Genomic DNA, 14,836 nt, shown 5'->3' with positions numbered 1-14,836 from the left:
GTTGATTGATGTTAGTCGTATTCATAAGTTTTCTATCATAAAGTAAACAACGTTAGTGATATGTTCTGATTATTTTTAAAAACAAAATACAATTAACTTCCAAAATATTTTGTATACATATGCAGAAATTCATGATGAAGCTAAGAAAAACAAATATTTCATTGAACCCTGCACTGCTTGTCGCGAACTAGCTAGCAGAATTTGTTATGTAGCATTTGCAGCTTTTATTTTAGCATGCATCATTTATGGTTAATGTTGGAACTTACTTTGTCATACCACTTCCGCTTGTGATTCTCAATTAGCATTCACATTGCTAATGAATTTTTTTCATTGCTTGGATGCGCCCTCAATATAAAAATAGTAAAGGTAATGTATAAAACAAGTTCATGGCAAAAAGAGTAGTGAAAACTTGTAGCATGTTGGCATTCTAACACTGAGTGATAAGGATGGTAGCTCATTCAAAACCCAGTCATTTCCATTGGTCCACTGTATTACAAAGCCCTGACTTGTTGATTTCCAGATCCCTACTCTGACCTTGGCAGACAACCCATAAAATAACTAATCCATCTAAAGGGAGGAAGTTCAATGTCAGAATCTCCTCTGCTTACCGTTTCACGACTCCGTGAAATCTCTTACAGCGTGGATTTTTTCAAAAGACTTTAAAACCATAAAACATAAGAGCAGAAGAAGGCCATTTGGGCCAATGAGTCTGCTCCACCATTTATCATGGTTGATCTGATAATCCTCAATTTCATATTCCTGCCTTTTCCCCATAACCCTTGATTCCCTTACTGAGTAACAATCTGCCCATGTCAGCCTTGAAAATATTTAATGACCCAAACTTGACAGTCCTCCACGGCAAAGTATTTCACAAATTCATGACCGTCTGAGAGAAGAATTTACCTCCTTATCTTTATCTTGAGCAGTTGACCCCTTACTCTGAGATTATGCCCACTGATCCTGGACACTCCAGGGGCCATTAGCCCAAGGGAAGCAATCTTTTCATAACCACCCTGTGAAGACCCCTGAGAATCTTTAATGTTTCTAAAAGCTCTCTTCTCTCTCTTCTAAACTCCAGTGTTTACAGGCTTGATCTACTCATTGTCTCCTCATATTACAATACTTCCATACCTGGGATCAACCTAATGAATCTTCTCTGTATGCCTCCAATGCCAGTATGTTTTTCACTTTGTTGGAGAACCAAAACTGTTAACAGTATAAAGAGATGTTTAATTAAACTTGCATAGTTTCAGCAAAGACATTCCTGTTTTTATACTCTATTCCCTCCAATTATTTAAACTCGGTTGTCAGTCACCAATTTACCCTCTTGTTGTGGGCTCAGGTTATTGCTTCGGATGCCTATTTGGGATGTTTTTAGAGATAATATTGGCTAAGGGAAAAATAATGACACTGGGGAAGTACCTCAGTCCTTTCGAATAATTTTACTGGACTTAGTTCTATTTAACGACTGGAGTAGGAGGTTTGTTTTAACATTCAAGCCAAAGGACTGACTGTTTCAATAATCTTTATACAGCATTTTATTGTCTTGCTACTCTCTGAGCACCACCCCTAGTTTAGCAATTGAAATCTTATCTCTTGACTCCACCAACTGAGTTATGTTAACCTGTAAGTTGGGAAGAGAATGCAGAATATACTAAGGAAATTAAGTTATGGGAAATAATAGAATCAAAGCACTGCTGATAAATACCTGTTTAGCTGTTCACTTCAAGTGGAAAATTTCCATAGTTTAAATATATTTATTTAGCAATTAATAACTCTTGCCCTGGATTTTCGAGCTTCTAGGGATGTGGTGTATTTAGTCCTGTTAGTTCATATATCAGACCATTGGCTAAAATAATCTTCGGAATATGTATTTTCCTTGTTAGTTGCTTTTCTGATATCCATGGTGAGGACAATAGGTCCAGGGGGTTTCATTTGGGTGTGATTCCAAAGAGACAGAAAAATCACTTACAAACAGGAAACACTCAGCAATGTAAGCAACAAGGGCAGAAATAGATCATGTTCCCTGTTGAATCACTTCACCATGCAGAAAAATTATGGCTGATATTGAGCTTCAGTTCCGCTTCCCATCTGATCCCTTGATTCCCTGAGAAATCTAAAATCTGACAATGCCAGCCTTAATTGCATTCCATTGATGGAGTATTGTGTACTTCGTATGAATGGGGAGCTTTCACTTTAAGAGTCCAAACACATAATGTCGTGTTGACATCATTGGCCGTTTTGGACATGAAGTAGCTTAGTTTGATATTGCTGCCAGCAAAGTGAACACTTTCTTGATGAAGCTCCCACTGTTAAACACTTTGTGGCCTCTTGGCCCTCTTGGAATATGACATGGAGCATCTGTAACTCTTTGGTGTAGAGAATTTCAAAGATTCATAGCCATTTGAGTCAAGTAATTTCTTCTCACTTCAGCCAAGGAGTTGTGCCAAGACTGTGTTCAAGTCTGTGTTGGCACACACGGCATGTGCTGGAAGATTAGCTGACATGTAGCATTGCTGATTGAAGGACATATACAATCAGTTGCATTTTGTGCTTGCCTTATACATATTCATAGTGATGAAATCAAAAATCTGACTAAAACTAACACTCTGTTTTGGTCAAGATCTTTCTTTTATTAGAGAATCAAACCAAACAATTAATTTTCTGCCATCCTGAAATGCTAATGTTATGCTGATTAGAATTTTTCCAGGCATAACTAATTTGTGCTCCTACTTTCTTGTATTGTATTCAGCATTAAAAACCCCATAAGATAGTGTTGTGATCAATAAAATGTTATTTAGTAAAGAGTATCTTCATTGTGTTGAAATCCACACTTTCAACTTTGTTCCCTTGTGCCTAATTTAGAAATCAAACAACATGTAATTCTTATAGATGAGAGTACAAACAAATTCAATACAGGTGTCCTACCTAATTGTGAATTTGGTTACTATTCCAGCATTAATGTGAACTCTAATTGAACATGAGTGAGGTGTGAGGCAATTTCCTAACTGAATGCATGGCAAGGTGGAGCTGTTGTGGAAGTTCAGTGCTAAGTGTGTAAATGTGCAAATAAATTGTGCAGCAGTGAATTTTTATAAAGTACAGGTAACTTCCCAATCTTGTCTCCCATCAGAAAAATCATGAAAGCATCATATTGCAAAAAAATCAGAATTTGTTGTATTGAAATCAGTTAATTGAGGAGAAATGGACCAATTTTTGCAGAACCATATCATAGCCATCAAGATTTGCTTTTTCACAATCCACTCAATTCAGATTTTAGCTGTTTTAGATGTGGCATTATATGTCTGTATTTGATGCACCTTAGGATGAAGTTTGGTATGCATCATTACATATTCCTTATTTTTAGATTAGATTCTTCCTAATAATAACTAAAATCTGAAGAAATTCATTGAACTTGCCTGACAAAGTCACAAAAGGAACATAAATGTACAAGGCTTGCAGTTTTAAGGATAAATTTTGTATATTTTATTCTTAGATTGAAATTTTGAGATTGTACTTTCTGGGAGGTAGGGTCACCCTTTCAACAATTAGGTTTCTCATCTTCGCACTAAAACTTTTATGGGGGCGTGAAGCAGTCTCAGGAGAAATAGCACAAACAGCAGGAAACAGCAGGAAGTGGCCATTCACGTTGCTTCTCAGGTGTTTTGTTGATCTGCTGCCCCAGTTACTATAGAAGAGGTGAAACCACTCTAGTTTGTTCTCAAACTGTTATATTGTTCTATTCCTGTGGGAGAATAGAAGGCAACATTTTGTGCTACTGCAGGACCAGGAATTACGCCAGGACTGATTTACCTGATTATGTCACCTGTCCTAGATTACAGGACTTTCACTTTTCCCTCTGTCCTTAAAAATGTGAGCTTTATATGGGTTAATATATGACAGACTGCAACTGACGCCACCTAATGTGATGGTACCATGTGAAAACATGGAGTCTGTACGAGATAGTCAGTGGAGAGACATGGGAAGCCTCTAGCATGAGCAGCAGCATGGATAGAAGTGCTCATGTAACTTATACATAGTTTGTAGCAATGCAGTAAACCTTCTGTTGTTTACTTTGCCCAACCTTTGTGGTGTCCAGTAATTTCAAAGTTGTCAATTACCATATTCCCAACAAACCACAACTATGATAGCCAGACAGGAGGCTGGAAGAACACAGCAAACCAGGCAGCATGTGAAAGAAAGGAGACCTCAAAGTTTTGGGTATTACCCTTCTTCAGGACTTAATGTGCGGTAAGGGGAGTTGCTCAGATGCCTGGTCCGGCAATGGAGCCTCCAACTGGCATCTACAGGAACTTACCTTAAAACCTCTGTCGCTGCTCTGGATGACTCCACAAATGCCACCCTGGATTCCACTGACTAAAGAACTGGGACCGGCCTCAACTTCCCTCTAACTTACGCTTCCACTCCGGACTCCGCCCACTCTCCAGCCAGCATATGGACATCTAGCCACAGGGTCACTCCTGGGTCCTACTGCCCATTTGCAGCTAGCCAGCACACCTCTCCCTCTTCATCTGTCCACCCTCACAATACACCTTACCCCTCCACCTGTCCTCCTTCCTGTCTGCCTCATCTCTCTCACACTCCTCCTGCATCTCATCCTCCATCCCACTACCCAGCTTACTATCCTCCCACTCTCCTTTCCCTCCCACAACTACTAACCCCACCGCATAGGCCCAACCCTCACACATCACATGTTATCACTCTTACCCCTCCCCTCTTCAGCCTCCATGAGACCCTTCCAAAACCCAACTCCTGATCCTTTGCGCATATTCACCAACCCCTTGACCTCAAACCCTTCAAATGGCCAAATGGTCTGCCCTCAGTAAAGGGCTAACATTCATGCTCCTCTGACCGCACTTCAATGAGTTCTGTGATCTGCAGCTCTCCCTACCCCCACATCCAGATCTGAAGAAGGGTAATACCCAAAATGTTGATTTCTCCTTTCCTTCAGAGGATGCCTGGCTTGCTGTGTTCTTCCAGCCTCCTGTTTGTCTATCATGAATTCCATCATCTGCAGTTTTTTGCCTCAAACCACAACTATGTGCAGCTGTAAATGGTGCAGTTTTCTAACACCCAGTCATTAGCACTAAAGTACTTCATTAACTGGCACAGCACATTCAAATGAGCACCGAGAATTTATGCCCCCATATTGGGACTAACTGCAAGTTGTAATTTCTTTCTTCCTTTCATTGTCAGGAAGCCTTCCCTCCATTATTGCATTGACATTACAATGGAGGCTACTATATTTCGGGAGATTTGCTGAACTACAACCTGGTGACAACACTCATGAACTTCCCACTGTGGAACTCCACTTTTATGTGATTTATATGCTGGTGAGAGAAGAGCAGCTGACAGCTCTGTAAAGCCAGAAGAAAAGACTGGCAGTAGTAGGGAAAACCTCATCACTATGGAACAACTCATTCAGCAGGATCTGTTGATGGAAGAAAAATTTTGCAAGACTTTTCCCTGGAGCTCTGTCAGAGGAGGCTGCACTTCAGTCATGAATTACATAGAATGTATCACAGAGAAGCTGTCTTAAGAGGCCAACTAGAACCTATTTGTGTTTAAGCAACACATGAGCATCCTTCATCCAAGCCTAACAGCATATCTTATTATTACTTTGTTATCTTTGTGTAGCGTACCCTTGAGACCATCTTTCAGAGGAACTCTGTTTACTGTTGCTTTCAGATCTAATACCAAGGTCTGCAGCACTGTTGGCTCTCATCATGTGCAAATAATGTCAGTAGCACTGAACCATCATGCTCATTCCAGTGAAACATGTAGGGGCATTTGTTACATCAGCCAATTATCATGTCACCATTGTCCTTTTAACCATTGCAGCTCAATTTACACAGATTTACGTATCATCTTCTTGCATAGGCATCTAAATAGGTCTTGAAACCTTTCGATTTTCAAGGGCTACTGGTTGCATCCATTGCAACATTGCACTCGTTTTGTGTCCGTGACTCAAGCTTGAGTATGGGAGAATGGGTCATAACATTGGTGGAATTCCTGAGATGCCACTTAATGGCCACTTAAGGCCCTCTTCCATGATTGGACCTGTTGCTGTCTCAGAAGTGCACCCAATAAAACCTCTGGGCTCCCTGTGAGCTTCGTGTGGGGTCTGTCATGCTCAGGCACCCTTTGTCACACAATAGACTGTCTTTGGCAAGGGCTACTGCTGCTGGAAGACCCTCCCTCCACTGACACATTAGTTCTGCCATAAGTTCACTGATCCCAGGCCCAAATTGCCTTTACTCCAGGCCTCCTTGCAGACTGCTGGACCAGGGATGACAATGGTCTGATTTGCAGGCTGCAATTTGGAGATGGAATAGCTCATCTGAGAGGGGCCGAAGCCATGATTTCAGGCAACTGATTGCCTGATCAGTATAAAATTTGGTTGTGACTTCCAGGACTGGGGGAGGTGAGTTTTTCTGGAAGCACTGATTGTTGACCTTCAAATGTTAATTTTCATATTTATATGTACTGTAAAGTCTATAATTCTCCACATATGCAGTTAATTTCCAATGAGTTTACTTGCATATGAATTCTCAGTTTTGCGGGAGCTACCATGTTATTTCTTTACGTTGCTCAGTCCATCGTCTCAACTTGATTGCAGCAGTTGAGGTAAGAGACAAAATGACTGTTGGGTGATAAGGGACAGTCACAGCTCTTGTGACTCATTTTCACAGGATTACCAGTGCTACAGAAAAGCGGTGCAATAAAACCTGCCTACAGACATGGATAACAATTGGGTAAACCTCGAAAGCTGCCTTTGGTGCCTGTATAATATCCAGAGTGCATTACAGTGCGTGACAACACTGTCCCTCAAATCATTGTAGTATGGTGTGTATTTCGTGGGTTTGCAATCATGGATAAAGAATTGATGGCAGAGTGTAATTTATGACCAGGAATTTTGATGATGCCACTGTCAATGCTATAGTACCAACCCATGAAGAATAGGGAGCAGGTATGTTGCGGACGACACTAGAGAAAACCTACAATTGAGCATTTTGGAAGACCAATTACTTGGAAATCCCATGAATTCACTTAATTACCTCATGAGGTTCTTCATTCTGCTACATCCAGTTATTTTTCTCCTGGTGAGTTTAAGTTTTGCTGTGATCTTTGACTTTTATTTCTGACTGTTTTATGCTCACTGCAAAATACTGAATCAAGTTTGATTTCCATGTTGTAACGCTGGCTGTAAAGGACAAGATGTTGCCAAAGAACCTAACTCCCATGTTTGAAAAATCTTCTGATACATTCCAAAGTGAATCACAAGTATTGCACTTGAAATAGGGAATTTTATTGACTATGGGGATTGCCATGGTGTCAGAAGGTACAAAATCTATTTTTTTTTAGTACTTTTGGGTGTCGACTTGCCCTAAAAGATCTTCGTATTCCCAGTCTGCCTGCATGCTTTGTTTTTGATTGTCTTATGCTTCGTCTGATCCAGAAAACTTGTTGAGCCTCTTAATCGATTCATCCAGACCTAGTAATTGGTCTCTTGCTCACAGTTTTCAAGTTTCAAGCTGAATTGGAAATGAAATCCCATGCATGCAAGAATTGACTTGTTTCTCAGATAACTGTTTAACACCTGATTGGTTTCTGTTACTCTTTGGGGAAACTCAACTGGGTGGACTGTTCCATATCCTCAAATACCTGTTTTAAAATTGGAGTCTGATAGAGGGGAAAAGAGTTGTGGGGAATCCTACAACACCAACACAATATTGGAACTTCTGCTGTGAGAATACACCACAATGCACAGAATTGTGGAAAACTGTCATTTAAATAACACAGTTGAAACCACATTGATTAGAAATAATGGAAGCTTCTAAGAGCCGTGAGCAGAATTGCAGGAAAGATAGATTTCTTTGTATTTGAACAAATACCGTACAAAATAAAATCTTGAGTGTTATTATTTTTATCTCTACTCTTTATCGATTTGAATTAAACTTAATTCTCTTCTAAATATCTATGTCTTATTCTACAAACCTGCTCCATAATGATGCAATACTTTCTGATTAGGATATCATATTGCCATGTGTACTGGCCATGTGAGAATAGGGCTTTGGTTGACATTTTTTTTGTGGTAATGGTCTCCCTTTTCCTTCATCTCAGAACTCAGATGTTTTGAAGGCAAAGGATCACAGGAAAAAAAATAAGTAACAGGACACTTATAATTTTATTTCATTAATCCCAACAATTCATCATTCCCAACAGTCCCATTCTCCAGCCTGGTCGTGCAGACTAAATGTGGAAAGGACATTCAACTTTGACTGGATGTAATTTATTGAATGATAGCCATCAGGTGCAAGTCACATTAGTATGGTAGACGTTATCATAAAGACTGTTGGGAGACCTGTGGATATGGATCTTCACCTTGCAAGATGTTAAGATGTTCTGCCTAATCCTACTCAAGGCCTTATGACATCATCAGATTGGATGCAACTGAATGCCATCTTCTACATTAACCCTTTCTGAACCATTACAGCAAATACATAACAAATATGTCTTTGTTATACCTTGTTATAATAGCTTTTTACGGGATGTGTAGTGTTATTGAAGGTAGGATATTTGTCGTACAAGCTAAGAAATGTGAGTTCAAATCCCACATTCACTGAAAATGTTATTTGATTGAGAAATGAAACTTGGAATTATAAGCATAAACATCCAAGTGGATCTCCACTGTCTTCAGGGAAGGAAAACTATTCACCTGCTCGAGGCTCAGTGTGACTCTGGTTGTATACCAGTCTGATTGACTTTTATTTGTGCTCTGAAATTGCTTGAGAGGCCTCTTAGTCGTGGCAACAGATATGGTAATAAATGCTGGCATTGTCAATGATGCCCATATCCAAAGAATTGATAAATTAGGTACTGTACTTTAATAATGTATATTGAGGCTCAACAGATGGCATTACTTTGGGTTTTAACATTAAGGTCAACCTTATCGCCCCTCTGTACTGGTACCAGTGCTTAGTTCTCTCTCATGCTTCGATGGCCAAAGTTATCATAGCGCTCATATTAAACTCTGACCGCAGCACCGCGTAATTGTTGTGTGAAATCCATTGATTTGTACACTAGCATATTTAGCACCATATTACAGAATTCTGTTTTTTTAACTGTGGAAAAGACAGTCAGTTGAGTTGTCAATGGCTACAACAGAGAGGTATTGTGCTTCGTTTGATTTACTATCCTGAACATTATGATCATTTACTAAACAGACAGCTCAAGGAGGAGGCCATCGGACCCTCCTGTACGGACATGCAGTGTTGCTCAGACATTCCTACAGTGGAATGGTAAGAATGACTTATTTATTGTTTTTACTTATCTCATTCGCATCAACAATCCTATTATGGTGATCTAATTTTCACATTCTTAATAAAATGTATCTAAATAACTTTGTTGAGCCCACCTGCAGGGCACTGCCAGGCCAGGATGTTCTAATGCACTAATGTGATGATGCATAGACTACTTGATATATCCACTGGCATTCTTTGTAGCAGTCAAAATTCATATGTTGATGGGGCTCTGTGGTAAGAATTCATTTCAAAGCTCATTAAATGTTTTGGTTTACTGAATGCAGAGCATGTTTGCCAAAACCTAACTTACAATAACCAACTTAGATGGACTTTAAATTCCTGTGAAGTGATCAACTGTTCACTGCTGTCTTCTCAGTTAAATTATCATCAGTCTGAAATTTTAACCTGCTGCTGTCCTGCATTTTCTCTCCAAGTATCTCTGTTGTTTGTCCACCTCTCGATCCTCAACAGACAAACTGGCCTTTGACGTTGGATTACAGGAAGATACAACAGGTATGCTGTAAGGGATGTATTATCCCTCTAAATATGCTGATCAAGCTTTCGTTCCTTTCATGTGTCATAAATTCACCCTTTTCTAATTTCAGAGTGGCTTACTTGAGTAATAAAGCAAATTTTTATATATCCGTGATAGAAAGACATGGTATTGTGAGCTATTATTTAGATCAGAAATGTGCTGAGAGAAATGGAGGTAAAATGAACAGCGGTCAAACCAAAATTGGGAGTCATACAGACTGTATCCCAAATTACCTCTGGAAATTCAATAGCTTCACACCATTCAGCTACTGAAGTAGATGTAGTCATAAGATTATTGTCACTCATTTTATAATAGACTGTTCAGTCAAAAAAAAACTGAAGCCAGTTACAGAGTCATTTAAAATTTTGGAACCTTTTTAAAAATAACGAAGCATGCACTATAAATTTATGAGGATAAAAGACTTGCCTCTGAAATAGTTATGTAATTAGCATATTTTATTGAAAGACAGTTGTATTTGTTTCATGAATCAGTTAGTTTGCAAGATTGGCAGATTGAGCATAGAACATAGAACAGTACAGCACCATACAGGCCCTTCAGCCCGCTGTGTTGTACTGAACTTTTACCCTAAATCTAAGGTCTATGGGTAAAAGTTCAGCACATCTTGGTATTGGCATCATGTTAGGTCTAAAATTCAGTTTACATACATTTCTATATATTCTGTGGCACATTGGCAATATTCACAGAAGAAATAGACACAGTACTTTATAAAATGTACAGAGAACCATTTCACATTTGTTGTTTGTACAGGAGAAGCGTGCTGGTGGACTATACACCCTGCATCTAAACAACGTTCAGAAGGGGAAAAGGTACGGGTGGGAGATGACCTTATCTTAGTCAGCATTTCATCAGAGCGGTACCTGGTGAGTATTATGTTGCAAATCTCCTGTGTAAATTATTGTAAACAAGTGTTCTCTGATTTATTTCTTGCTAATACAGCCTTATGTGTACTCTTTCATCGAAATAACAAAGTCCACGCATTTTCCTCTATTTCTGAACGCAAACCACTTGCATTTTTCACTTTATTTCAAGTCTCTACCTGGAGGTGTGGAATGTCTGATGTATTTACGAACTGTATGGTGCTTTGAAACTCTGAAAAAAACCATGCTTCCAATGGCACTGATTGTTAAGCTCACAAATAACTGAAGTATGTTGTCATGCTGTATTGTTAGTTGATCATTGTTGGGTAGTGGTACATTAGGCCTCTGAGACTCGAGATTAAAGAAGGAAAAATTATTTAGAATTTCCACTCCTGTTAATATCCAGCGGCTGTTACCAGTTGTCAATGTTGCGGTGTAATGCATGGAGTTTGAGGCTTGCCTTTAAAGTGACTTATGATAGAACAGCCTGCACTTTAAGAATGACCATTGGTTCGAGGATCCCAAGAGTGATTGACACTTTTAAAAAAGCATGCTGATTGACTGTAGAAGGAGTGAGTAGGGGTTTGCAGAGGCAGGAGGGGATTAACAAGCAGAGGAGGAAAATTGCTTTGGGCAAGTAATTTGTAATCATGGCCAGAATACACTGCACAGTGGAGAGTGATAGGTTCCGTTTTCATTTTATTTTAGTGAAAGTTAGATTTCAGTCTGTTAGCAAAATGTGAGAAAAATGCAACATGCTATTTCTTGATACTGAGTAACCTGGAATTCTTGATCAGCATTGTTCCCATTTTTTCATGCATTGTCGAGTTATAGAGTTTTCTGAAAGATCTGACTATATCTGTGTGTGATCTAGTCTTTCTTTCTTATTGGTACAACATGGTAGCTTAGTGATCAGCACTGCTGCCTCACAGTGCCAGATACCTGGATCAATTCTATCCTCAGATGATTGTCTGGGTGGAGTTTTCGCATTCTCGCTTTGTCTGCATGGGTTTTCTCCGTCTGCTCTGGTTTCCTCCTACAGCCCAAAGATATACAGGCTAGGTGAATTGGCCGTGCAAAGTTGCCCATAGTGTTCATGGATGTTTAGATTAGGGGGATGGGTCTGGGTGGGATGCTCTACAGGTCAGTGTGGACTTGTTGGGCCAAAGGGCCTGTTTGCACACTGTGAGGATTCTTCGATTCAATGCAGTCATGTTTACTTATCTGTGGAGCTAGAATTCATGTGAGGTGTAGGGAACTTGAATCCTACTTCTGCTCAGACAAAATGAAAAAGACATTGATTAAACAAACATTAAACTATCTTGCTACACAAACAATGTATTTATCTTATTCAAATGCTTCTACTGATTGGTAACAATAAAATCTGGAAGCAGATTTTGTATTCTATAATATTTACACAGTTGAATTGTAAGAATTGTTTTTAAATATGAGGATTCTGTTAAAATGTATCGAAATGTGACCAAGCAGTCTTCAGCTCGTGCTGAACTGATCTCGTTCTCTTGCAGCATTTGTCATATGGCTGTAGCAGTTTACATGTTGATGCCGCATTCCAGCAAACTCTCTGGAGTGTTGCTCCAATTTGCTCTGGAAGTGAAGTAGCACAAGGTAAGATTGTTCGAAAACCCCCGCAGTCACACTGCTGCAGCTTTGCTAGAAGCTTTATATTTGGTCAAAGCATTTTGTACACACATTACAGGAGTGAATAACATCGCTCCCCTAAGAATTTGGAAGAGCCCATTTCTACATTTGTCTTTTTTGTTACCCAGCTTGTGATCCTTTTAAATCTTGCGCTATTTTAATTCTCCTCCAAAAGCTTTGCCTTACAGAATGTAGCCATTCTAGCCAGAGACCAAATCCAGCCACTGTGTATATCTTTATAACTGAACTGACCATGCATAGGTGCATAGTATCAGCTTTAAACATTGACCCTAATTTTTGCTCCCATCACAAAGAAACATACACAACATTCAGGCACTCATGTTCTTGAGAATGCTATGGAGAGGAACTTAAAGAAAAGGTGAGAAAGCCCTAGGTCCTACAGCATAATCATACAGTTACATAGCCAAAACATAGCTAAAAAAAATCATAAGATTAAACGAAATGTTATTCACTATAATTATAAATTAAATGAGACCAAGCATCATTAGTATGATCACAAATGAAATTTCCTCTAAATATGGTAAGCAGTAACTTATATACATTGATGATTTAAGAGACTGTAACCTAATATGTCTGTGGAGATTGAATCTTAAATGTTGATATACCAGCTTTCATTTCATACCACGTTCTTGAGTTTTCCAAGATGTGCTGCCAGAAATTGAAGCTCTGTATTAGTAGTGCAAAGGTTGTATCTTGGAACTCTTGGCTTTGTTTAATACTTTTTATATACTCAGCACCAGAGAAGTAAATTGATTCATAAACATAGCAGGCAGATTATTGAGGTACCTGTGGACGTAGAGATGTACAGTACAGAAACAGACCCTTTGTCCAACTCATCCATGCCAACCAGATATCCTAGATAAAACAAATCCCTGTGTTTGGCCAATATCCCTCTAAACCCTTCCAATTCATATACCTATCCAGGTGCCTTTTAAATATTGCAGTTGTACCAGCCTCCACCACCCTCTGCATGAAAACGTTGCCCCTTAGGCCCCTTTTAAGTCTTTCCCCTGAAACCTATGTCCTCTACTTTTGGACTCCGCCATACTGGAGAAAAGACCTTGTCTATTTACCCTGTTCAAGCTCTTCATTATTTTATAAACCTCTATAAGGTCACCCCTCAGCCTTCAATACTCCAGCGAAAGTAACCCCAATCTATTCAGCCTCTCTGTAAAGCTCAAACTGCCCAACCCTAGCACTACCCTCGTAAATCTTTTCTGAACCTTTTCAAGTTTGATAAAACCCTTCCACAGTATTCCAAAAGTGTCCTAGCCAATATCGTATACAGCTGTAACATGACCTCCCAACTCCCATACTCAATCAAAACCGTTCTGAGGAAGGGTCACCGGACCCAAAACGTTAACTCTGATATTTTCTTCGTAGATGCTGCCAGACCTGCTGAGCTTTTCCAACAACTTCTGTTTTTGCTCTATATTCAGTGCACTGTTCAATAAAGGCAAGTATACCAAATGCCTTCTCCACTATCCTATCTGCCTCTTTGCCGTTTTGCCATTCCATTTACCCTAGTATTAGGTAGAGAAACCTGAATACTGATAGTATTGCTCCTGAGTTCCACAATTTTAAGAGTTGTTTTCCAAGGTATGCTAAGAATTGGTGCAGATGCTGTTATATACCTCGTATATGATGCAAATTAAATCTAATTGATCTTGCATGGAATACCCAATATTTTCTGAGCTATTCACTCTGTGCGCTGTTTATTCATATTAAACAGGTGTTTGTCAGCTCTGTTTTTTCCGACTGAACTTTGATTCTTTAAACTGTGACCAGTTGTGTTTTTGTAGGAGGATATTGCTGCTTCATTTGAGTTTGAAAGCAGCGGTTTCTGATTTATTGCATGTTTAGTTTCTTCTGTTTGATATTGTCCTTTAGGAAAGAAAATTACAATATTTACCTGGCCTGCCCTACCTGTGACTTCAGACCTACAGCAATGTGGTTGACTCCGAAATGCTGTCTGGACAATTTGTGATGGGCAATAAATGCTGGCCCAGCCAGCGATGCCATCATCCCACAAAGTAGTTTTTAATATTGGAGTGCTTTTGCAATGTTTTTAAGCTGTTGTTGCAAATCTACATTCTAACTTTATTGCTCAATTTTGGCATTCAGCGCTGTATGATAATGGCTGTTGTGGATTTGGAGAAGAAAGAAATATTCAGGCAGAGGGCAAAGGAACAGGTGTGCTATTGCCTCATGTAGCAAAGCCACGTTTAGAATTAACTCCAGTGTAGCTTTCCAGGTCCACATGTACCTACTGACATGCGTGAGGGGACGTACCTTTGTAGTTCCTCTCTGTGAGTTGAGGCCATAGTAGGGTTATGCCATCCTTGATGTAGGTCAACCAATGACCAATACCCTCCCTGCTGCAGTGAAAGTCACAACATCATTAAGCAATGACAGGA

The 14,836-nt window shown here is 39.5% G+C and overlaps 1 protein-coding gene across 1 annotated transcript in view; it reads left to right on the top strand.

The window, feature by feature from the left end:
* ryr2a (ryanodine receptor 2a (cardiac)) overlaps nucleotides 1-14,836 on the top strand; it is a 684,685-nt gene that overhangs the window by 231,132 nt on the left and 438,717 nt on the right. Inside the window, exons 4-7 of the mRNA XM_048535805.2 lie at nucleotides 9,249-9,323; nucleotides 9,761-9,839; nucleotides 10,630-10,742; nucleotides 12,266-12,365. Coding sequence (XP_048391762.2) covers nucleotides 9,249-9,323; nucleotides 9,761-9,839; nucleotides 10,630-10,742; nucleotides 12,266-12,365 — 367 coding nt within the window. The remainder of the gene's footprint in view (nucleotides 1-9,248; nucleotides 9,324-9,760; nucleotides 9,840-10,629; nucleotides 10,743-12,265; nucleotides 12,366-14,836) is intronic.

This window comes from Stegostoma tigrinum, chromosome 9 (assembly GCF_030684315.1).
Source record: "Stegostoma tigrinum isolate sSteTig4 chromosome 9, sSteTig4.hap1, whole genome shotgun sequence".
Taxonomy (NCBI): domain Eukaryota; kingdom Metazoa; phylum Chordata; class Chondrichthyes; order Orectolobiformes; family Stegostomatidae; genus Stegostoma; species Stegostoma tigrinum.
The sequence above is the reverse complement of the archived record's forward strand: the minus strand, read 5'-3'. Positions and strand labels throughout refer to the sequence as shown.